The 25,300-nt window shown below is 48.6% G+C and overlaps 1 protein-coding gene across 4 annotated transcripts; it reads left to right on the forward strand.

Moving 5' to 3' along the window:
- The first annotated feature begins 219 nt into the window (after nucleotides 1–219).
- Nucleotides 220–22,461, forward strand: LOC114020221. Of its 4 annotated transcripts, XM_043549142.1 has the most exons (6): nucleotides 13,492–13,607; nucleotides 13,654–13,658; nucleotides 15,443–15,543; nucleotides 17,560–17,649; nucleotides 19,115–19,299; nucleotides 19,552–22,461. In XM_043549142.1, the coding sequence occupies exons 3-6, from the start codon at nucleotides 15,456–15,458 to the stop codon at nucleotides 20,407–20,409; spliced, it is 1,221 nt and encodes a 406-aa protein (XP_043405077.1). In that variant the 5' UTR covers nucleotides 13,492–13,607; nucleotides 13,654–13,658; nucleotides 15,443–15,455; the 3' UTR covers nucleotides 20,410–22,461. The 4 variants fall into 4 exon arrangements, with proteins under 4 accessions (XP_043405076.1, XP_037755554.1, XP_043405077.1 ...); XM_043549141.1 differs by lacking the exons at nucleotides 13,492–13,607; nucleotides 13,654–13,658 and adding an exon at nucleotides 220–402 and having other exon boundaries at nucleotides 15,445–15,543; XM_037899626.2 differs by lacking the exon at nucleotides 13,654–13,658 and having other exon boundaries at nucleotides 13,241–13,613; nucleotides 15,445–15,543.
- Nucleotides 22,462–25,300: the final 2,839 nt, after the last annotated feature.

The raw sequence follows: 25,300 nt of genomic DNA on the forward strand, positions 1-25,300 counted from the left end.
CCTGCCATCTGCGGCTAAGCCATTCTAGGGGCACTTATTGCTCATAGATCGTGAGACACTGGGAACTGTCTTTTCTCAGTTATACCACGCCACCCTCTTTCCAGCAAGGAACCTGTGAAGCACTCAGCTGCTTCTCTGGATCCTAGGCTGTGACGTGTGGCTCCATCGAGATAGCAGTATCCAGGATACCCAGAACCAGCAGAGCCAGCCAATCGCAGCCTCTGAGAAGCCAGTTCCACAGAGGAGCAGACCCTTCATAACTGATTGAGCCATGCCTGTTCGTTTCAAGGAAACCAGTGGCATTGAAGTTAGCCGGGAGTGTTAAGAGGAAGAGACAGAACAGCTGAGCGCCAGTTGCTGGTGATGCCATGTAGCACTGCTTGATTTGCAAGGGCACACAAGGTAAGTAATTCTGTAAACTTTGTTTCAGCAGCTCTTGCTCGGTGAAAAGAAGAAACACCGGCAGGATCCCTCTCTGTACTTTATGGCCCTGGCTGCTGTAGCATCTGAATGCCTCATAGTTAGGACTGCAGGTTTGTCATGGTGCGGAAAAAGTCAGGGATATCATGATTTCTCGGATTGTCCATGACTTCCAGCAGGAAGGCTCTAGGGGGGTTGCTGGCTTGGTGTGGAGAAGAGGACCAGGGACTGGGGTGCGTGGGAGCCTGCCCCCACAGCTGTGGCTCCTTGGTCCCACTGGCTGGGCCTGGCTCCTTGCCCTGGGTTGCGATCTGGCACGTGGGGATCACAGCACCACTCACTCAAATTTGGCGCTACGGCCCCCCTATCATGACAGAGGGGCCATAGGGCCACACCTGAGCTGTGCTACAACCCTGTGCACCAGGTTGCAACGTACAAAGGGAGGAGCCTTGGCCCAGCTCTGCAGGACACAGGAGCTGCTGTTGCCTGTGTCTGGGGTGAGTGTGGAACAGACTTGCTCTTCACCCCCCCTATTGTGTCCCTGGAGTCTCCCCTCCTCATCATGCCAGGATAAGGTTGTGGTGCCAGGGTGAATGGTGCTACTGTGGGTGGTTGGTGCCCCCTCATTTGTTGAGACGCTTTTTATAAAAAAATCACGGAGCAGCTGCTAAACCCATGACTTTTACTACATTTACCATGACTGCGCCGTGATTTTTGATTAAAAAATGCTGTGACAAATCTGCAGTCCAACTCAGAATCGTTAATGGATTTTATCGTTATCCAGTGAGGAATTATCCCCATTTTACAGACGGGGAACTGAAGCACAGGGTAGATCAAGTGAATTGCCCAAAGTCACACAGCAGGTCCATGGCAGAGCCAGGAACTGAATCCTGGTCTCCTGAGCCTTGTTCATTAGGTCACCCTTCATACCCCAGAGCTCCACTTGGTTAAAGCAAGCTAGCCAATAGGCTTTGCAGCTGTATTAGCAATGTTAGCAGAGTAGCATTTCAAAATACTGGTGTCAGAGAGAGAGGGACTGAATGTGCTAAGTGTACTGTGGACTGGCCAGAGAAAGCTGGTGGAATTCTGCAATGTCCTGATCTAATGCTTCTTTACAAGGGACAATTTGATCTGGTGTGAGATGGCAAGAGGTTCTGGGCTTTGTTCAGGAAGGGACACTTTGACCATGACTAGCCTCAAGGGAAAACTTGATCACTACCCAGCTGGACACTGCTTGATATTCTTATAGCTGCAGAGAGACCTTGGAACTAAGGAAAATTACTAGCTGCAGATTTCATTAGAACATGTTCACCCATACCCCGGAGAGCAAACTGTGAAAGATGCATCTGCAACTTGGAGTTCATGAAAGATGGAAGTGCCCAGCACCTTGTCAGTTTTCACCCTGACTGAGAGAAGATGGTGAGGGCATCCCAAAATTCAGTGGCTAAATGTTGAAACTGGCTGAACAATCCCTGAGTGCTGGCTACAATGATACCTTGGTACTTTGAGCTCAGCAGAACAGTATTTGCTTTCAGTTGTACAGACAGCTGCATTGTACATGCATATTGATTTGACATTTATTAAAGCACCCTGAGTGTGATCAGTTTTGCAAGGAAACATTATTATCCTTTCCAAAAATTTAAATACCTGATTGGCTTATGGAAATCCAAGAGGACATTGGAATAGGGCGGACAGGCTCTTTTACAAACAGTAATGGTCTGGGTAACAAAGGCAGTCAGGAGTGGATTAAGGTAAGATTCTGGCCTTATGTCAGGAGAGGGATGGACCCACCTGGAAGACAGAGCAGTAGTACAGTGCACAGATGTTTGCTGCAGGCTGGCACCTGTTGGGAGGGGGATGGACTGCCTCAGTTGGGAGGAAGATCAAGGATGCTGGATTGGGAGGAAGGTAAGTCTTCCGGGGGGCTGGAAGGAGCAGCCTGTCCCTGTAGGAGGAGGCCAGGAGATGGGACTGGGAGGCAGATATTGTAAGGGGAAACAAAGCCCATTTGACTAAGCTGCAAAATTTGAACCTAGATTTAGCACACTGTAAAGTTTGGGGTGTTTGGATCCCAAAGTAGGGAGTAGGAACAGGCTCAGCCCATTGGAGAGAGAGGGATAACTTGCAAAACTGCTCTGTGCTTCTGGTGCTGGATTTCCAATGCCATCATAGGTCTGGGTTTTTTGCATCTGGAGTTTTGTTGTGAACCTGTCTCTAGTCACCCTAGTGACAGTTGTAGAACTTCTTTCCCGGCATACCAACTGATTGAGCTGGCACTGGAAGGCTAGGGGTTTATGGAAACAAGGCTGTGTTGGCACTGGAGAGTTTAGCACGTAGAACTGCCTAATGTCTTAGACCAGGGGTTCTCAAACTTCATTGCACAGTCACCCCCTTCTCACAACAAAAATTACTACACAACCCCAGGAGTGGGAGGCCAAAGCCTCACTAACCTGGGCCGGGGTGGGGGTGGGGTCAAAGCCCCAAGGTGAGGGGCCTGTAACTTGAGCCCCGCCATCCAAGGCTGAAGCCCTCAGGCTTTGGCTTTGGCGCTGGGTGGTAAGGCTTGGCCCCCAGCAAGTCTAACGCCAGCCCTGGCGACCCCATTAAAATATGGTCGTGACCTACTTTGGGATCCCGACCCACAGTTTGAGAACCACTGTCTTAGACGCTATGACATATGATGTCAAAAAGATATGCATCCTCCATGGGACTTGCATATTCTGCTGGAGTTGGTCACACAAAATGCTGGGCTGTCTCACTTGGACACCTGTGAAACAAAGGAGCCAGTCCTAGTGGAACTTGCATCTCCATGCTGAAGACTCCTGCCTTGTGACAGCACTGAATCTGAGAGGTGGCATGCAGTCATGTCCTGTGCTATGGGAGGCTCCAGCATGCTGTACTGTGAAGAGTTAAAGAAAGCCACATTCACTGATATTTAAATTTCCCCTGAGCACAGGCAGGCTCCAGGGCTGAATCCCAAAATCCCCCGTTCAGTTTACACTTGGACAAACCTCCCACAGACTTAGGCATCACTCAGGATCTGTTTCTAGACATGGTAGCAGATGGACTGTTAATAACTGCAGACCAGTTAATTTTACCTCTGTTCCACATGAGAAACCTCAGTTGAGTTATAAAATGGTAGGTTATTTAGAGGATTCATAGATTCCAAGGCCAGAAGGGACCATTTTGATTATCTAGTTTGACCTCTTATATAATAGAGGCCATAGAACTTCCCCAAAATAATTCCTAGAGCAGATCTTTTAGAAGAACATCTAATTGTGATTTAAAAATGGCCAGAGATGGCAAATGTACCACAACCCTTGGAAAGATGTTCCAATAATAGGCTAAGAAGCAGGGTGCTGTTTGTGAGGGTGTCTCAGCTGTGGAATTCACTCCCTCCCTGATCTGAAATTGTCTTAGGCCTGGTCTACACTACAGAGTTAGGTCGAAGGAAGCTGCCTTAAATTGACCTGTTAATGTATGTGCCTACAATACCTGGTCCTTTACGCCGACCTAAGTTGCCTGTAATGTTGACTTCTGTAATCCACCTCTGCGAGAGGTACAGCGCTGAATTCGATTTTCATGGGTCGACTGTGAGGTAGTGCAGATGCAGCGTTGTGTAATTTGACTTAATTGGCCTCTAGGTGGTGTCCCACAATGCTCATCTGTGACTGCTCTGGATATAGGGTGACCAGATAGCAAGTGTGAAAAATCGGGACAGGGGGTGGTGGGTAATAGGAGTCTATGTGAGAAAAAGCCCCAAATATCAGGACTGTCCCTATAAAATCAGGACATCTGGTCACCCTATCTGGAGATCATTCTCAACTCTGCTGCACTGCAGCCAGGTACACAGGAAACAGCCCCTCCCCTGCTAAACCCTGGGAATTTTTGATTTCCCATTTCCTGTTTGATCAGCATTGGGAGCGTACCAGCTTGAGCACAGCTGATCCTGGAGACTACATGCCCCAAACGCGCTCCAGCCTGGTCTGCACAGGAGGTGGTGGATCTCTTTGGTGTGTGGGGAGAAGAGTCTGTGCAGGCAGAGCTCCGATCCAGCAGAAGAAACGTGATATATGCAAAGATCACTCGTGGAATGGGGGAGAAGGGCTACACGAGGGACACACTGCAGTGCTGTGTGAAAATAAAAGAACTTCGCCAAGTGTACCAGAAGGCCAGGGAGGTGAACAGTCGTTCTGGTGCTGAACCCCACACATGCCAGTTCTACGATGAGTTGCATGCGATTCTCGGGAGTGACCCTACCAGTACCCCCACAAGCAACGTAGACACCTCACAGGTGTGTGAGTCTAGGGACAACAGGGAGGATGATATGGTGGATGAGGAGGAGGAGTAGAATAGGAGACAGGTGAGCAGTGGATCCGTTCTCCCCGAGAGCCAGGAAATATTTTTAACCCTGGAGCCCTGGGGGTTTCAGGACATCATGGTGGCCGACCGTGATGCCGGGGAAGGCCCTCTGGTAAGTATACAGTTACAATCAAAGTCCAGTTAAACTTTAGCGGGCACACACATTCAGTGGTATTGGATATTTACTGTGAAGGAAAAGCAAGGTGCTGTGGTTCTCTACTTACAAGAGGGCGCTCCAGCTACGCAGAGGGTGGCCCCCGAAAAAGACTGTTTATGTGGACTGGGATAGCCCGGGAATCCTCCATGGATATATTAAGGAAACTTTCATGGAGGTACACTGCAATCCTTTGCAGAAGGTGTCTAGGCAGGGCAGTCTTATTTCATCCACCATGGTAGGACACTTTCCCACGCAACTCCTGAATTAATTCTGCTGGCATCATTGCAGTACACAGCTTGGCAGCATAAGAACCGCATTCATACCCAGACGCTTGCAGCATCTCCTTCCTTCCCACCGCTGTTACCCTCATGTCAAGGTTCCTTCCCCACTCTGAACTCTAGGGTACAGATGTGGGGACCTGCATGAAAGACCCCCTAAGCTTATTCTTACCAGCTTAGGTTAAACACTGCCATCACCAAAGTGTTATACAAAGAACAGGGGAAGTGCCCACTTGGAAACGTCTCCCCCCAGAATATCTCCCCAAGCCCTACACCCCCTTCCTGGGGAAGGCTTGATAAAAATCCTCACCAATTTGCAGAGGTGAACACAGACCCAAACCCTTGGATCTTAAGAACAATGAAAAGCAATCAGGTTCTTAAAAGAAGAATTTTAATTAAAGAAAAAGTAAAAGAATCACCTCTGTAAAATCAGGATGGTAAATACCTTACAGGGTAATCAGATTCAAAACATAGAGAATCCCTCTATGCAAAACCTTAAGTTACAAAAAGACACAAAAACAGGAATATCCATTCCATTCAGCACAGCTTATTTCCTCAGCCATTTAAACAAAACAGAATCTAACGCATATCTAGCTAGATTACTTACTGACTCTTTACAGGAGTTCTGACCTGCATTCCTGCTCTGGTCCTGGCAAAAGCATCACACAGACAGAGAGAACCCTTTGTCCCCGTCCCCCCCCACCCCGGCAGCTTTGAAAGTATCTTGTCTCCTCATTGGTCATTTTGGTCAGGTGCCAGCGAGGTTATCCTAGCTTCTTAACCCTTTACAGGTGAAAGGGTTTTTCCTCTGGCCAGGAGGGATTTAAAGGTATTTACCCTTCCCTTTATATTTTTGACACCTCAGGAGACTGATATCACATCGGGTCACCTAGGGGAAATGGGGGAAGTTCTCATTAAAAGTGCTCTTACAAGAAAAAAAAGAGCATGTAGACCCCCCCACACACACTCATTCCAGATCGCCAAACCACGTGGCCGCTAATGTGCCTTTACTGTGCTCGGCATGGGTCAGGAAATAGTTTAAGTGGGGACTGGGGCCCCACATATGAGATTCCGCAATTTGGGAGTGAAAACGTCCCCCCGCCACCCCGTTTGTAAACAGCTTCCCATGGTGCTATGGAGAGGGGCGATTGTTTGACTAGCTACCTCTGTTCCCGACATGAGCCTGCCATAACCTTCATTAAAAGTGCGGTCACCCATGACTCGGCAGGGCCTACTTACCATGGCTGGAACAGCAAAATGGCACAGTGAGTGGTTACGGAATCTGATTATGTTGTGGCTTGCACCGAGTGTAATAAGTGTGGGGGTTTTGGGGTTTTTTTTTAATGAAAACGACCTTGCTTTGGAAACATTTTATGCATGTACAATGGTCCCTTTCTTTTTTCCCATGACTGACAGTTGGAAATGTGTCCTTTGGCATGTCATCAACACCTGAAAATAGACTTTCGCTGCTTTGGAGGAGAAAGAACATGGGAGGACATGTTCACCGAGATAATGAAGGCCTCTGGGACAGCTGACGCAGAGCTGAGAGCGGGTTTCACTGTCCGATAAGTTAGACATGGACATGGAGAGCAGAAAAGCTTCCCATGAGCATGAGTGTGCAGTGCAGGATGAGAGCTTCAGATTATGAGGGACAAATCAGACATGTTGAGGCATCTGGTTGAACTGCAGGAACAGAAGCAGGAGGGTAGAGTTCCTCTGCAGACCCTGGTGGACATCCAGCCAGCATCGCCTGGCGCAGAATCACCCTCCCCCAAGTGTTCCGTGAGGCGTGGGAGAAAAGTCCATTATCCCTTCCACTTAACTCAGGGGGAGGGTACAAGGAACAGAAGGCACCCTTTCACAGACCTTTGATGGTCTAGAGTGCAGTGTTATGTTACACAGCTGAAAATGTTTCTCCCGTTCTGACTTTACAACCCCTTTTTTCCAAGGCTAACTTTTTTTTTTTCTGTTCTCCCTCTTTACTTATGTTTGTTAAAAAAAGTAAATGGATTCGAGAAAGAAATGTTCTTTATTGAGTAGAAACAGTGGGCTTCGGGGGGGGCTGGCTTTACAGGGACAGCGATACAAGGCAGGTGAAGGTTTGGGAAAGCACAGTGCAGACAAGCAGCTCACATTACTGTGGCTCATTATTAAGGCTGGGTAGGCGGGGTCCCCCAGGATAACTATAGGCATCTCAACGTTGTCAATGTTCATTTCGTGGTCTGGAAAGAAAGTCCCAGATTGCAGCTTTTTGAACAGACCCCAGTTCCTAAAGATGCATATGTCATGAGCCTTTCCCAACCATCCTACCTTGATGTCGGTGATCCACCAGCACTTGCAACACCATTGAAAAGTATCCCTTTCAGTTTATGTATTCTTTGGCAAGGTGGTCTGGTGCCAAGATGGGATTTAAGGCACGAAAACCACTGGGTTGTTTGCCGGTGTTTGAGGGAGGGAGGACAGTGCATCATGGGATGCCGATGCAATGTTCCCATTCTCCCCGCGACAATGTTTTGGTCCCAGGAGGCATTGCACAAACTTCCCAAAACACACTGCGGCAAGTTGCACTTTGGGATAGCTACCCACAATGCACTGCTTTGTGCATCGATGCAGGCGCTGCTAGTGAGGACACACTCCATCGAGATAATGAGCATGGTTTGGCCACACACAATCGACTTCATTAATTCGGAGGCTTGAGGTAGAATTAGATAAAGTCAGCTTCATTCTGTAGTGTAGACAAGCCCCTATTTTGACACCATCAGGGCATGCTGCTAGGCTCAAGCTGAGAGAGACTGGGAGAGCTAGCAGGAAGCCATAAAGATCAGATCTATGTTCTTGACTGCTGTCTTATGATTCATGTTAGTTGGTTGGAGGCGGGTACCTAGAGAAGCTTGTGTGTTGAACTGTATTTTTAAAATGTGCCATGGAGCATCTAGAGCAAAGGCTGGAATGTGTGTTTATACAATTTAGGAGAATGTTCCCTTTCTTTGCAGGAGTTCTTATCCCATCCTTGCCACAGGCTAGAGAAAGAACAGGAGGACTTGTGGCACCTTAGAGACTAACAAATTTATTAGAGCATAGGCTTTTGTGAGCTACAGCTCACTTCATCGGATGCATAGAATGGAACATATAGTAAGATATATATATATATATATACATACAGATAAGTTGGAAGTTACCATACAAACTGTGAGAGGCTAATTAGTTAAGATGAGCTATTATCAGCAGTTCCACTGCACGCATCCGATGAAGTGGGCTGTAGCTCACGGAAGCTTATGCTCAAATAAATTGGTTAGTCTCTAAGGTGCCACAAGTCCTCCTTTTCTTTTTGCGAATACAGACTAACACGGCTGCTATTCTGAAACCTGTCAATATGTGTAATGACCCAGCCACTCCCAGTCTCTATTCAAACCCAATTAATGGTATTTAGTTTGCATATTAATTCAAGCTCGGCAGTTTCTCGTTGGAGTCTGTTTTTGAAGCTTTTCTGTTGCAAAATTGCCATCCTTAAATCTTTTACTGAGTGGCCAGAGAGGTTGAAGCGTTCTCCTACCGATTTTTGAATGTTATGATTCCTGATGTCAGATTTGTGTCCATTTATTCTTTTGCGTAGAGACTGTCCGGTTTGGCCAATGTACATGGCAGAGGGGCATTGCTGGCACATGATGGCATATATCACATTGGAAGATGTGCGGGTGAATGAGCCCCTGATGGCGTGGCTTGAGAAGTGAGCCCAGGATTGGGAGTCAGGAACTCACATATTCTAATAACCTATGCCTGTGCAAAGTGGCTGTTAAGTGTCACCAAAGCAGCCTGCCATTCTGTCCTTTCTTTGCACAGGTGTTAATTCGTACATAAAGTGCAAGGCAGTGGAGAACTGGGCCCTGGGAGTGTAGAGATAGTGTGTGTGTATGTAGAGGTTTTGTGAGAAACAAATCAAGGATTGTTATTCAATCACATGTGCATGCTAGAGTATTCCACTACTTACTATGAGTCACATATTTATTTTATTATTTTGGGTTAATTATATGTATGGAATTACTTACTACAAAGCCTGGGAAACAAGCAGGGAGAACAGGAGGTCCTGGCAAAGTCAGGGAATTATGATGTGATTGGAATAACGGAGACTTGGTGGGATAACTCGCATGACTGGAGTACTGTCATGGATGGGTATAAACTGTTCAGGAAGGACAGGGAGGTCAGAAAAGGTGGGGGAGTTGCACTGTATGTAAGGGAGCAGTATGACTGCTCAGAGCTCAAGTATGAAACTGCAGAAAAACCTGAGAGTCTCTGGATTAAGTTTAGAAGCCTGAGCAACAAGGGTGATGTCGTGGTGGGAGTCTGCTATAGACCACCGGACCAGGGGGATGAGGTGGACGAGCCTTTCTTCCGGCAAGTCGCAGAAGCTACTAGATTGCATGCCCTGGTTCTGATGGGCGACTTCAATCATCCTGATATCTGCTGGGAGAGCAATACAGCGGCGCACAGACAATCCAGGAAGTTTTTGGAAACTGTAAGGGACAATTTCCTGGTGCAAGTGGTGGAGGAACCAACTAGGGGCAGAGCTCTTCTTGACCTGCTGCTCACAAACTGGGAAGAACTAGTAGGGGAAGCAAACGTGGATGGGAACCTGGGAGGCAGTGACCATGAGATGGTCGAGTTCAGGATCCTGACACAAGGAAGAAAGGAAAGCAGCAGAATACGGACCCTGGACTTCAGAAAAGCAGACTTTGACTCCCTCAGGGAACTGATGGGCAAGATCCCCTGGGAGAATAACATGAGGGGGAAAGGAGTCCAGGAGAGCTGGCTGTATTTTAAAGAATCCTTATTGAGGTTACAGGGACAAACCATCCCTATGTGTAGAAAGAATAGTAAATATGGCAGGCGACCAGCTTGGCTTAAGAGTGAAATCCTTGCTGATCTTAAACACAAAAAAGGCTTACAAGAAGTGGAAGATTGGACAAATGACCAGGGATGAGTATATAAATATTGCTCGGGCATGTAGGAATGGAATCAGGAAGGCTAAATCACACCTGGAGTTGCAGCTAGCGAGGGATGTTAAGAGTAACAAGAAGGGTTTCTTCAGGTATGTTGTCAATAAGAAGAAAGCCAAGGAAAGTGTGGACCCCTTACTTAATGAGGGAGGCAACCTAGTGACAGAGGATGTGGAAGAAGCTAATGTACTCAATGCTTTTTTTGCCTCTGTCTTCACGAACGAGGTCAGCTCCCAGACTATTGCACTGGGCAGCACAGCATGGGGAGGAGGTGGCCAGCCCTCTGTGAAGGTAGAAGTGGTTCGGGACTATTTAGAAAAACTGGATGTGCACAAGTCCATGGGGCCGGATGCGTTGCATCCGAGAGTGCTAAAGGAATTGGCAGATGTGATTGCAGAGCCATTGGCCATTATCTTTGAAAACTCATGGCGATAGGGGGAAGTCCCGGAAGATTGGAAAAAGGCTAATGTAGTGCCCATCTTTAAAAAAGGGAAGAAGGATGATCCTGGGAACTACAGGCCGGTCAGCCTCACCTCAGTCCCCGGAAAAATCATGGAGCATGTCCTCAAGGAATCAATTCTGAAGCACTTAGACGAGAGGAAAGTGATCAGGAACAGCCAGCATGGATTCACCAAGGGAAAGTCATGCCTGACTAATCTAATTGCCTTCTATGATGAGATAACTGGTTCTGTGGATGACGGGAAAGCAGTGGATGTGTTATTCCTCGACTTTAGCAAAGCTTTTGACACGGTCTCCCACAGTATTCTTGTCAGCAAGTTAAAGAAGTTTGGGCTGGATGGATGCACTACAAGGTGGGTAGAAAGTTGGCTAGATTGTCGGGCTCAACGGGTAGTGATCAATGGTTCCATGTCTAGTTGGCAGCCGGTATCTAGCGGAGTGCCCCAAGGGTCGGTCCTGGGGCCGGTTTTGTTCAATATCTTCATTAATGATCTGGAGGATGGTGCGGATTGCACCCTCAGCAAGTTTGCAGATGACACTTAACTGGGAGGAGAGGTAGATACGCTGGAGGGTAGGGATAGGATACAGAGGGACCTAGACAAATTGGAGGATTGGGCCAAAAGAAATCTGATGAGGTTCAACAAAGACAAGTGCAGAGTCCTGCACTTAGGACGGAAGAATCCAATGCACTGCTACAGACTAGGGACCGAATGGCTAGGCAGCAGTTCTGCAGAGAAGGACCTAGGGGTACAGTGGACGAGAAGCTGGATATGAGTCAACAGTGTGCCCTTGTTGCCAAGAAGGCCAATGGCATTTTGGGATTTATAAGTAGGGGCATTGCCAGCAGATCGAGGGACGTGATCGTTCCCCTCTATTTGACATTGGTGAGGCCTCATCTGGAGTACTGTGTCCAGTTTTGGGCCCCACACTACAAGAAGGATGTGGAAAAATTGGAGAGAGTCCAGTGAAGGGCAACAAAAATGCTTAGGGGACTGGAACACATGAGTTATGAGGAGAGGCTGAGGGAACTGGGATTGTTTAGTCTACGGAAGAGAAGAATGAGGGGGGATTTGATAGCTGCTTTTAACTACCTGAAAGGTGGATCCAAAGAGGTTGGATCTAGACTATTCTCAGTGATAGCAGATGACAGGACAAGGAATAATGGTCTCAGTGCGGGAGGTTTAGGTTGGATATTAGGAAAAACTTTTTCACTAGGAGGGTGGTGAAACACTGGAACGCGTTACCTAGGGAGGTGGTAGAATCCCCTTCCTTAGAAGTTTTTAAGGTCAGGCTTGACAAAGCCTTGGCTGGGATGATTTAGTTGGGATTGATCCTGCTCTGGGCAGGGGGTTGGACTAGATGGCCTCCAGAGGTCCCTTCCAACTCTGTTATTCTATGATTCTATGATTAAGTGAGCCCAGGATTGGGAGTCAGGAACTCACATATTCTAATAACCAATGCCTGTGCAATGGCTGTTAAGTGTCACCAAAGCAGCCTGCCATTCTGTCCTTTCTTTGCACAGGTGTTAATTTGTACATAAAGTACAAGGCAGTGGAGAACTGGGCCCTGGGAGTGTAGAGATAGTGTGTGTGTATGTAGAGGTTTTGTGAGAAACAAATCAAGGGTTGTTATTCAATCACATGTGCATGCTAGAGTAGTCCACTACTTACTATGAGTCACATATTTATTTTATTATTTTGGGTTAATTATGTGTATGGAATTACTTACTAGGGGTAGAAGAATGAAATTAATAAAGTGTACAGGTAAATTGATATAACATGTGGGAACCCTGGGCAACAGGGTCTGATATGCTGTTGCCAACTCCCCTGATTTTTATCACAAGTCTTGTGATATTTCCTGTTTTTTTTAAACCCCAACACCTGGTGCTGAGAATCTCAGCTTTGTTTCAAATTTTTTTTTCTGGACTTCATGTTTGTGGAGGAAAGTCTTGACAGTGTGAATTGAATGTAACCTAGAGGCTGAGAAATCAGAAGAAAAAGAAAAAGAACCCAACATCTATTTATTTAAAATCTCATGATGTTTAAGCCAGTGGTTTTGGGGGGTCTGACTCATGTGTTTTGGAGGACTGGGGCTGGTAAAACTGCACTAGCAAAAGAGCAAACTTGTCTGCATCATAAATACTTATTAACCAGCGCTGTGAACGCTAATGATTTTACGGTGACTTTCACGATGTTGGGTGGTTGTTGTTTTTTTTTTCTTTAAAGCCTCAGCTCCTGGATTTATGTGATTAAAAATAGGAACTACGTTTCTATCCCTGATGGTTGCAGAGAACATGAAACCTAATAGTTCATAAAACAGAAGGCAAACACCCACCCACCCGATTTTCTTTTTAAACCTCATGATTTGAAGCCGACCTCGTGGACTGGCCTGGGGGAGCTGGCTCATGACTGTGTTGCATGGGCTTGGCAGGGCTGTGGTAGGAAGAGCTCCCATGTGGTGAGGGGGACTAAAGCACTGGAGAGCACTCGCCAGCCTCTTCAATGAGGTTAGGGTGACCCCACCTTCTGATATTGCCATCCTGATAATAGGGACTTTGTCTTATATACGCAACTATACCCCCTCTCCCAGAGGAAAAAAACGGGTCCCGGTTGCTATTAGGTCACCCTATGAGTGACACTGCAACAGCTCCCAGGAGCAAAGTAGGACAGAGCAGGGCCAGGGGTGGGAAGGAAGGGGCCGCCCCGTGACCCAGCCCGGAGGGGGCGAGCCCAAGTGAGGCAGTGTTAGGAGCCAGGACAGGCTGGAGCAGGCGAGGGAGGAAGAGGGCCCCGCTTTGTTCCAAAGACTACATCTCCCAGCTGCCCCGGCACGGCCGCCCCTTCTCTCCGGGGAGCGTCCCTTGCACTTGCCGGTCCGCAGCGGCTGCCGCCCAGGCTCTGCGCACCGCGGCAGGCTCAGCCCCCGGGATCCCCCGCCGCCCCGGTAAAACTTCTCCGGGGGAGTTCTTCAGAGTTGCTCTGAGCACCAGGGAGAACTTCCCCAAGCGGCCAAGGGTTGCTTGGGGAAACTCCCGTGGCTGGGCTGGCTACTGCCCGGGGAGTGGGGCTGGTGGGGGGCTGGGAATGTGTTCGGTGGGGTGAGACTTTGGGGGCTGCATGGGGCGGCTGTGATGGGGCTGAGCCAGCCTGGGCTGGAGTTGAGGGTTTTGTCTGCAGTGTGGGTGGGTGGGGGGGTGGAGGGGGCTATTTTGAGTGTTCCTGCCTGGCCTGGGGGGGTTTCTGCACTGTGGGGTGGGGAGGGAGGCACTGGGCTGGGAGCTGGGTGTGTGTGTCTACTGTGCTGAAGCTGGGGGAGGGGAATGAAGGGGGTGTCTTTCCTCTGTACCTCTTTTCAGTCCTGCCTTTCTGCGGGGGACGGCAGCTCTCAGAGTAGGGTTCAGTTGCCTCATCCCTCCCTGCTGCCTTGGGCTCTTCCCCCCCCCGGCTGTGTTCTGGGGGCGCCTATGGTCTTGCAGGTGTGAGTTCCGCCCAAAGGCGGGCACTGAATTCTGGGTTCTGTGAGTGTGTGTGTTTTCCTGGTGAAACGCACTCACAGAAACCTGCTGGCTCCTGGTACCAACACTCCTCCATCGCAGGACTTGCTGCTCTTTACCTTTCCAAAGTTTGGACCGGCACTAGGCTCCCAAAGCCCCAGGGTATTTTTGGCTTCTGATTTTGGCTTTTGTGTGTGTGTTTCAGTTTTGGATCAGTCTTTTAAAAGTTAAGACACTTGTACAGATATTGCAGTTCAATGCTTTAGAACTGCCACCTCCCTCTTTTCCCTTCCCTTACAACTTTCTGTTGGTCTCCTTTTGCTTTTGCATGATAGTAGACATTTTCCTTTTGGGGATTCTAGCGAGAGGGAAAAACTCTTTCTCTCTCCCTAAGTCATCTGGGGGGATGAATGCTATAGGTGACAACTTTCAGAGTAGCAGCTGTGTTAGTCTGTATCCGCAAAAAGAAAAGGAGTACTTGTGGCACCTTAGAGACTAAAACATTTATTTGAGCATAAGCTTTCGTGAGCTACATGCATCCGATGAAGTGAGCTGTAGCTCACAAAAGCTTATGCTCAAATAAATTTGTTCATCTCTAAGGTGCCACAAGTACTCCTTTTCTTTTTACAGGTGACAACATTACAATAGATATGTGAGATTTTTTTCACCCTTAAGGTTTTTCTTCTAATTTAATCTCCTAGATAAGTAACTAAACCAAGACCCATGCATCCTCCCCTCTTGCCTTCTGGTCCTTGGCTTTGGGTTACATTTAATGGGATGGATTGGGCCCAGTGATGAAACCTGTAACTAGCCTTGGACAACAATGTTGGTTCACTATTCTGACTAAATGCCAGATCCATGATTATGAAATGTTAGGGGAGATGCTGCTGCTGTCTCCATTGTCCAACCCTGTGCTGAATGTTAAGTTATCTATGTATGTGCAGCTACTCAGATTTCGATTTCTTTCAAATGGGAAGCAGAGCTTTTCTCACCATGCAGAAGAAAAGGCATCTCTAGTTTTAAAAGCTTGTATGTTTCAGATCTGAGCTCCAAATTTTGCAAACATCCTGAAATTTGAGGGCATAGCTGCATCTGGGATTTGATTCAGGCTCTGTCTCCATTTTACATACACACTTAAGTGATCTTATCAGAAAAAGAGAACCAGTTGTGTGAATTGGCAGCCACCCTCATTCTTCTGTCTCCCAGCAGGCCAGATCTCCCAATGTGAAAGGTGAGCAGTAGTGTGTGTAGGTTTTGATTTCTTGTTTTTCCCTGTTGCAGGCCTGAGGACAATGGAGTCAATGGAGAAATGGCACAAGGATTTCATAGCCTTCAAGCTTCTGGACAAAAAATGTAACTCAAAGAGGAATGGGGTTACAGGTGAGTGAGAGAAGGGGAAATAGGATGTGGGTCCAGACTCGCCCAACAGGAGTCCCTGGAGGAAAGGGTGTAAGAACTGCAGCAACATCAATCTCAGTTAGTTTCAAATGCTGTAATGTATATTTCAAAGCCTGCTGTATCCCCTTCATGCCACCACCTCCAAAGAAGGGTTGTGGCCTAATGGTTAGGGTGGGACATGGAAATCAGAACTCCTAGGTTCTGGTCCCAGTTCTGGTAATTACTCAAGTGAATGCCCAAAGTCATACCCTAACGACTCTATGCCTCAACTTCCCCATCTGCAAAATGGCAGATACTGACTTCCTCACAAGGGTATTGGGAGGCTAAACCAGCCTTTGGGAGGTGCTCTTGCCATCTACAGTCCTTACAAAAATGATATGATAAAAGCTTTTAAGCCAAAAAATTCAAATTAGGGAGCCTAAAGTGAGGCCCCCCTAAAGCCAAGCATATGGCCACTGGCACCAGTTTAACTAAAGGTGTGTTTCAAAACCAACTTAGTTAAACTGCTGCAAACCCCTGTGTGGACACTCTTATTTTAGTTTAAGATAAACTGAAATAAACTTGTAGTCTCTTAGGAACAAAGTTATGTGGAACTGAAATAAGGCTCCTGTTCTGCAACTTCTTAAGCATGTGCTTAACTTTAAGTCCTTGAAGTCAACAGGGCTTGACCGTAGTGAAGTGTACCACATACATAAGTGTTTGCAGAATCCTGGCCCAAGCATGCCCACGTATGGGGTTTGCGCCAATTAAGCTAAACTAGCATAAGTTTGTGTGTAGACAAGGCCTTGTCTATCCGATTTATAAGAGGTGCTGAGTACTCACTGCTCTCGCTGAAGCCAGCAAGAACTGCAAGTGCTCAGTGCCTATGAAAATTAGGTCATTTTTATGCAGATGCCTCTGTTTGGCTTTAGAGCCCTTGCTTCTGGCTCCCCAATTAGAATGTTTTGGCCTTTGTGTTACAACAGCACTGCTCAGGGAGCTTTGTGAAGTTCAGATGTAGATAGGAATATTGCTTATGTCTACAAAGCCCAGAAGTAAATACACTAAGGGCTCTATCCTGTATTCTTTAAGCAGCTATACAGAGAACTCAGGATCCAGCCTGATGGGAAAAATTCTCCTCTCTGACATGGATGATACTACTTGGTGTCAGTTCCACCGATGTACAGCATGTAATCGCAGTGGGGGGATCTGCCTGTGCAGAGGTAGCAGACTGCCAAGGCTTGATACAGCTGTGTGGGAGTGAGGGGAGAGCTCTTCTCTAAGGCTGCCCATCACTTGCCATACTCGGGTGCAACAGGATAACACTTCATGGCTGATGGATGGTGATCAGCTGCTGTTTTGAGGCACCATAATGCCAGAGACAAGGGGATCTCTCATGGATGAGTGGAAGCGGAAATGTCACACTTGCAAACCTCAGGAGAGGTGTGAAGATTGTCTGAAAATAGTGTTTGTATTGTCCAGTTCTGAAGTTAGCTGGAAACTGGCAACAGCTTAAATGTGTGCTTTAGGGAGGGACTCTGTAATAGGCATGTTATCCCGGGGAAGCTGGTTTTAGGACATTGTGGAGTGAATTCAGTACAAACTTGATTATTTTAAGATCTCTGGCATGGGAGGTGGGTGGGTTTCAGCTAATTGAAGAATTGGCCCAATGATCTCTGTTGCCTGCACTGCACCTTCTAAGCCCTGATCAGAGTGGAAGAAGGTTGCCAGGCCATTGGTACTTGGAAGCATCTGCACTCTGGATTTGCGGTTTGTACAGCACAACGAGGAGTTGCTGGCCAGCAGAACGTTACCCTGTATACGTGGCATAGCCGGGGCTGTACTGTATCTGTTTAGATGGCGCTTAGTCATAGGCCGTGGCAGGATGCTTGTGAGCAGTTGCTGTCTGTCCTGTGGGTCTATACTTAGAAATACTCTAAATAAAGTGGGGTTTTGCCCTGATACATCAGGTCACTCACTATGCCCTTGCTAATGTGCATGTCCCTCTCAATTTTCCAGGCTTGATTGTAAAGCACCTTGAGAAAACCTTTAAGATGCCCAGCTCCTTGCAGCTCTCCTCCTCGGTGGCTCTCTCCCAGCACTGCACAGGTGGGTGTAGACGTATGAGCTGTTCCAAGTGGCTGCCTATGTTTAAACCTGGCTTTTACACAGCCTCTGAGGAAACATGGAGAGCAGCAAAACAAATATTGAGGAGCAACTGGTCAGCAGGGAAGTGACTGGCCTTGGGGTTTTGTGTGGAGTGCAGCTAGGCTCTTGCTCCCTTCTTAAAGATGTATAGAGGGTTTCCAGACGAATAGCCCTGCTGTTATTTCTTAGTGACTTAATGTCCCCAGAAAGCTTTGTCAGTGGTTCGGGGGTGGAAGGCAGGAATGGGCTTTAAAATGTTAATCATTTAAGCCTAGTGGGATCTAAATCTGTGCACTCTGCATGTTCTGCTCAGATGCTTGCCTGTTTAGATGGTAAGCTCTTTGGGGCAGACACTGCCTCTGAGACACACACACACACTTGGTAGTCTCAGTTTGAGCACAGATTGGTGAATTCATGGTCAGTGCTTCTTAAAGTCCATGGTCTTGGATTGGAAAAGCTAATTGTTAACCTGTTGGAGAGAGGTTTTTAGGAGTGCTTTCTGCTGAACCCTATAGTTGAAGAGTATGTGTAATTATATCTTAGCTTCTTAGCATGGCAAGTTCTGAGCACAGGGCTGGGCACTAGAAACATATGGCTTCTAGTCCTGGCTCTGATTAGAACATCTGGTAGGTGGGAGGCTGACATTCAGAGGGTTCTGTTACTCAGGTTCCACACACCCTACTCCCAAACCAGCTGTGCATGAGCATAATTAGAGAGAGCTACATGCAGTTGGGTGGGTTGGGGCTTCTCTCCCTCCTGGAGCCCTATCTTCCCTTCATTCCCTCTGCTCTCTCTGTGCTCTACCTGTGGGGGAGAGTGAAACTGACCTGTCAGCTTCATTTGTTGCTGCTTCCATGTGGAGTGCAACATTTGGTGGGGAGGGGTAGGAAGTGTGGCACAAAGTTCTGGCTCATTGAGCTTTTCTGTGGCTTGTGAGACAAGTCGTTCCACCTCTTCTCCTTTAAAACTTGCCTTACAGGGACGTGAGGATTGATTAGCGATAGTGCTTTTATAGCTATATGGTACTGCACAGTAAAGCTCCTAAGCACTATCCTCTATGTAAATAAGGGTTGTCAGGAGCCATTGGGTCTGTAATGAAACGCTCCGGAAACAAATGGACTCCTAGCTCAATATTTCATTGTTTCGCCTTCCAAAAAGTGGGAAAACTGCAAGCCCGCTGACAAATGGGCTGAAAGGTTTCACTGTAGCTTCTGAGTCCCTCTGAATCTCCAGCTAAAATGCTCGTCCCATAATTGGTTCAAGCTCTTCTCTCAATGAATCACAATATTCCTGCAGCAACAGCAGAACATTAAAGGGAGTGTTGAGGAAAGGCTTATTAAGATGCACAGAGCCCTGTCTCTCGACAAGGCAGATCTTTGTAATGAAAGCACTTTCTGTGCATGGGTGGCTTTTTCTATCCCTGCAGGCTCCTGTCCAAACTTGATGATGAATAGGAACGAAGCGCTCAATCGAAGGCCTGACAATGTGTCCCCTGCACCCCAGCTGCCCACCAGGAAACATCGAACGCTCTGCTTTTCGCTCTCGTCGGATGGGGATGGCCACTCTGATGGCCTGGTGTCCCAGGGGTGGCGGAGGAGTCTGCAGGCTCAGGTGAGGAGTGATTTGGGTGTGGTTGTGGCATGTGCTCTCTCTGATACAAGGGTAACTGGCTAGTTAGATGTCTGGGCATAGACATTTTTGAGGTTTTTAAGGCCTCTAGTGTAATCTGCTCCTGTGGCAGTTCGATATCTTGGCTGCTTGGCTGGGTCTACTGCCACCTCTGGCCCCTCTGCTGCTCCAGCTGCCCGTGAAGGTCTGAGAGAACAGGGTGCCAGCAGTCTAACCAGTCTCTTTGTCTTGCAGATGGAGCAGGCTCACAGTGGAGGAACAGCCAGCAGCACAGGGTCTCTGGAGCGGGCGTCCCTTTTCTGTGCCTCTAGATCCAATTCTTCCTCTAGTTCTACCCTGTCCAGTCCAGTGGGTCCACTCACCAAAGCCAAATCCTCCAGCCGGTTCTCCCTGTTCTCTCCGCCATCTTGGAACAGCAGTGCCGAGCTGGATTCCAACCCTCAGTCCTGCTCCAGCTCCAAGAAGTCCCGCAACTACAGCCAGAGGGGGGGTGCGAAGCCTGAGGAACCCAGCGACCCAAAGCCAGGAGGACCGGAATACTTCAACTTCTCGGAGCCGGTCATCGCCAGGGTGATGGACTGCATCTACCTGGGGAACCTCAATGCGGCCTACTGCGGGAGGGTACTGTGCAGGAACAACATCGACAGCATCATCGACATGAGCAGCCTGCCCAGCAACTGCAGCCTGAGTGTCATTCCATGCACATGCAGCCGAGGAGGGCTCCGGCACAGCTGGTCCCGCCTCAAGGTGGACATCCAGGGCCCCCTGAATGGGGAATGTCCTGCCCTGAGGGAGCCTTGCTTCTGGGACATCAATGAGTGCATTGAAGCCTCTCTGGAGAAGAGGAAGCGGGTTCTCATCCACTGCCTGGATGGCTATTCCCTGGCCCCTACCTGTGTCATCCAGTACCTGATGGTGAAACACAACATGAGGCTGATGGCAGCTTATGAGTTTGTGAGGGCCAGGTACCCGCTGAACATCCGTGAGTGCCATCGGGATATGCTGGTGGGCCTGGAGAGATCCCTGCAGCCTGGAGATGTGGACATGGAGCGCTTGAAGCATTCCATGTCCCGGAAGGTAGCATGGACTTAAAAGGACAATGCGGCCAGGGACAAAGTGCTGTAACTGCTTGGTACTAGCCCTGAAGTGGAACCCGAGGCAGCCACACACAAAAATAGCCTTCATCTCCCTTAACGTGGTGACTGTAGCTGTTCCATGTGGAAAGAGGACAATGCTGGTGCATGCTCTAGAAGCTGTGGCTAGTGCTGCAAGGCAGGTGGCTAACCTGGGCAGTCGCTGCAGTGGCCATAGTGCAGCAGAAATGGAGTGTGGGAAGGTCTCTCAATCAGTGTAACACGTCACAGGTCACTCTGGACAGGGATTACTGGGAGGGAACCTCAAGGCACGCCAAGGTGTGTGTCAGCAAGGTCCTGAGTTGACTCTCTGTAAAGCAGGGATAGGTAAGACATAGGTTTGTTCAGTGATTCTGGACACGCGTTTCTAATGACCACTCTCCCTACTGGGTATCATAGCTAGGTTCTTACGGAAAGCATCGGCTAGAGCCAATTCTCTCAACTGTGTTAGGGGTTGGGGGGAAGGGTTGTGATTTGGGTAAAGAGGACATGTTAACACCTGAAAACAGGTGGCAATTCTGGCACCAGAGCACCCTTTGGAACTGGAGATAAACAGACCTTGGTTCAGTTATGAAGGATATTAAACTAGTGTCTTCTGGTGCCACGCTGGATTTATTATGTGACACACATGGAGAGCCTGTAGTGTGCAAAGTGCTTTCAAGTAGAAGATACAGCCCCTGTGCCCCAAGAGCTTACAGTCTAATAATAGAAAAGATGAGAGGATGTGGGAGGTGAGAATAAAGGTGAGGGAGGGAGGACAAGGGTTACAGCAATGGCAGTGGATGATTGGTTAATTGTATGCCAGTCGGCCTAGTCTCCCACCATCTCCTAGCAACATCTGCGGGTGGATTCCTGAGAGCCCAGGACAACAGTGCAGTAATCAAATCTCTGGATTATTGGGCAGATCCTCTGTGGTGTGCCCAGGTCTTGTCTAAACTTCAGACAGGAGGAACCCGGGCTGAGCTGTTCCTGGAGCCCCGGTCACATTCTTCATTCTGGGGGTATTGTACCAGTTCACCAGCTCCATGGAAGCTCCATCTCTTCTTGAAGTTTCACGTGTCTGCTCCTGGTCAGGATGGCTTTCATGTCCTCTTGCTGCAGGTGGCTTCTCTTCTAACTCGGAGCAAAGCTCCTCTCTGAAGAATCTGATCAGAGTTTCCTTACATTTTTACTAAGTTTCTGCATGGATCTTCTCTTCCTTCAGTCTCTAGCTAAGTATTGCTCTTCTTCAGTCAGAAACTGGTGCCCTTTCTCACACTTGAACATCATCACTCTCTGACTGGCTCTTTGATTTTCCTGACGCTTGTTGGGTTTCCTCTTTGCCTTGGCTTCCAGTTTGAGCCTCTCTGATTATTTGTACCGAACACAAGGAGCTTGCTGGAGTTCCACCTTGCACTTCTGGGCTGCCTGCTCGAAGGGAAACCTCCCAGAGGCCTGTGACCTCTGATCTCACCCAAGGTTATGAAGGAGGTAGCCTGGTGGCTTTGTTATCATACTAACCCATTGGCTAATCTAAACCTTTCACTTAATAGGGCTGTTTGATCCCCCTGTGATTCAAAAATACTACACTACTTTATTAAAACAACAAAGTGACGGGACCATCAGGTTCTCAGCTCTCCTCAACCTTTCAGGCCAACATTTGAAGGTGTAAAGCAGTAACAAAACTCTCTTAAATAAAAGTCCATACCTGTCTTGCCTATGTGGACTCTGATGCTCCTCTTTCAGCTTGGCCAACATACAAGGCAGTCTTGAACTCTGGGAACGGTGTGGAGCAAGCTTAGGACTCCTGTGTATTGCAGTGGGTGTAGGAACTGTCTGGGTGCTGTGGAAGTGAGTTGGGTAACTCACCAGTTCTGGGCATCACTCCTAGTGCCAAGCAACAATATGTAGGGCTTGTGGGCAATTTGTTGCTGAACTGTGTATTTTGTGCGCTGCAAGAACGTTGTTTCGTTGAAGAGCTTGCAGTAGAGTCCTTGGAGACAATAATAAAGACTTGTTTAACTTTGGGAAATGTGGCTTGCCTTGCTGGTGATAGTAAGATCAGAAGCAATGCTGTTAACCTGTTTCGCTAAAGGGCTGCCTTAGCCCGATAGGGGAAACCACCTATTTAGAAATGCTACTGTTCTCTCTTTGTTTTTCATTCCTAAGGAAGAATCTCTGAAAAACAGCCTCTTGCAGAGGAATTGAAGCAGCAGGAGCAGATATTCCTCCCAGGAAGTTGTGGGTGCATCTACACTACAGAGGCTATACCATCATTGCTAGGGTCCTACCAAATTCACGGTCCATTTTGGTCAATTTCACAGTCATAGAATTTTTAAAATAGTCAATTTAATGATTTCAGCCATTTAAATCTGAAATTTCACAGTGTTGTAACCCTGGGGGTCCCAACCCAAAAGGGTTTTTTGCGGGGGTTGCAAAGTTATCGTAGGGAAGTGATAGGATTGCCACCTTTACTTCTGCACTGCTGGTGGCGGTGACGCTGCCTTCAGAGTTGGGCAGCCGGAAAGCGGCAGCTGCTGGCCAGCAGTCCAGCTCTGCAGGCAGCGCCCCCGCCAGCTGCAACGCAGAAGTAAGGACGGCCTGGTATGGTACGGTATTGTCACCCTTACTTCTGCGCTGCTGCCTGCAGAGGTGGGTCCTCAGCCAGCAGCCGCCACTCTCTGGTCACCCAGCTCTGAAGGCAGCAGGCGCAGAAGTAAGGGAGGCATGGTACGGTATTGCCACCCTTACTTCTGCGCTGCTGCTGGCCGGGTGCTGCCTTCAGAGCTGGGCACGCGGCCAGCAACCGCCGCTCTCCAGCCACCCAGCTCTGAAGGCAGTGCAGAAGTAAGGGTGGCAAAACCACAACCCCCTTACAATACCCGCCCCTCCCCCGGTGACTCTCTTTTGGGTTGGGACCCCCAACTTTTGAGAATCGCTGGTCTCTCTTGTGAATTCTGTACGGTATAGGGTAAAAGTACACAAAAGACCAGATTTCACGGTCCATGACACGTTTTCACGGCCATGAATTTGGTAGGGCCTTAGTCATTGCTATGTTGGCTCGGCTATGTCAGTACAGCCCCCTCGTACAGACGCAGCCCACAGCGTCAGAAGGAGTTTTTCTGTCAATATAGGAACACCAACTCCCCAAATGAAGTTAGCTATACTGACAGAAAGGCTTCTGTCGACATAGCTGTGTCTACAGCGGAGGTTCTGTCAGCGTGGCGACATCGCTCAGAGAGATGTTTTTTTCACACCCCTGCCTGATGTCGCTAGGCAGATGTAACTTTTCAGTGTCGACCAGAGGTGGGCAAACTATGGCCCGTGGGCCAGCCCCCGGCCCCTCCCCTGCAGCCTCAGCTCGCCGTGCTGCCAGCGCTCTGGGCAGCGAGGCTGCGAGCTCCTGCCAGGCCGCCTGGCTGCAGGGTGTAGTGTATTAAATTGATCCCCGTAGGAATGGGCCACATACGGTGTACTACTTACGGCTGCCAGTCCTGGTGCTCTGAGCGGCATGTTAAGGGGGCAGAGAGTGGGGGGCAGGGGGTCCTGGGGGGCAGTCAGGGACAGGGAGCGGTTGGATAGGCGTGGGAGTCCCGGGGGGGCCTGTCTAGGGCGGGGGTGTGGATAGGGGTCGGGGCAGTCAGGGGACAGGGATTGGGGGGGTTGGATGGGGGTGGGGTCCCGGGGGGGCAGTTAGGGGCAGGGGGTCTCGGGAGGGGGCAGTCAGGGGACAAGGAACAGGGGAAGTTGGAGGGGTTGGGGGTTCTGAGGGGGACAGTCGGGGGTGGGAAGTGGGAGGGGGTGGATGGGGGCAGGGGCCAGGCTGTTTGGGGAGGCACAGCCTTCCCTACCCGGGTGTAGTGTATTTTAATACACTATACCCGGCCCTCTATACAGTTTCGGAACCCCGCTGTGGCCCTCAGGCTAAAAAGTTTGCCCACCCTTGGTGTAGACCAAGTCTCAGTCTCTCTCTCTCTCTCTTTGCTGGCAATATTACACTCCTTGGTAGTAGCCACTTCGGTCATGTAGACCTTATCTACAGTACAATTTTTCGTCACTTTTCCCAGTCGCGTTGCCACCAGTTCATCTCCACGGCTGGTAGCCACTAACGTAGGCAGGATGCTGGTAGCTACAAGCGTCATAAACTCCACCTTCGCTAGGCCCATTCTGAGCATGGAGTAAAATGCTGGTGGTCTGTCTAAACTAGTGCTCCCACCATCGCTACCATTGCTGGAGCTGCGGCAATCAGGAAACTTGATGGAAAGAAGTCAGTATAGACTGAGCCAAAGGGGAAGACTAGTGTATGGCTCTGATCCCATGAGGAAGGGTGATCTACGGGATATAGTACTAGCCTTAGACTTGAAAGACCTGGGTTTGATTCCCCGCCCTGCTTGTCAAGACTTCAGATTACTTAGTTTCACTGTGCCTCAGTTCCTTATCTGTAAGAGGGGGATAATAGTACGTCCCTGCTCACAGGAGTGTTGAAGATAAATATGCTGGTAACAGGGACCAGATAACTACTTCGGGTCCTTCTCCTGTGGAAGATAATGTCAAAACTCCCACAGACATCACTGGAAGTAGGATTGGGCTGGGTGGAATAAGCAGCCGGAACAGATAATAGCATCAGCAATAGCTACTGTCATTTCCTGACAAATGGCCTTAGTAACAACATCAGGGCAGAGAAATAAGTCTATAAGGAAACTGGCTTGCAGAGGGGCCACAGTTTCCTAGGACAAGTCCAGCAGCTTCTCCGTTATCAAACCGCATGTAAAAATAAGCATGAAAGTCAATGGGATGTGTGCTCCTAATTTAGGCTGGTGCTTGTCAACATCCCACCTTCAACAACGTGTGGACTCTTGCAAGGCTGGCTG

This window comes from Chelonia mydas, chromosome 6 (genome assembly GCF_015237465.2).
Source record: "Chelonia mydas isolate rCheMyd1 chromosome 6, rCheMyd1.pri.v2, whole genome shotgun sequence".
NCBI classification, from domain to species: domain Eukaryota; kingdom Metazoa; phylum Chordata; order Testudines; family Cheloniidae; genus Chelonia; species Chelonia mydas.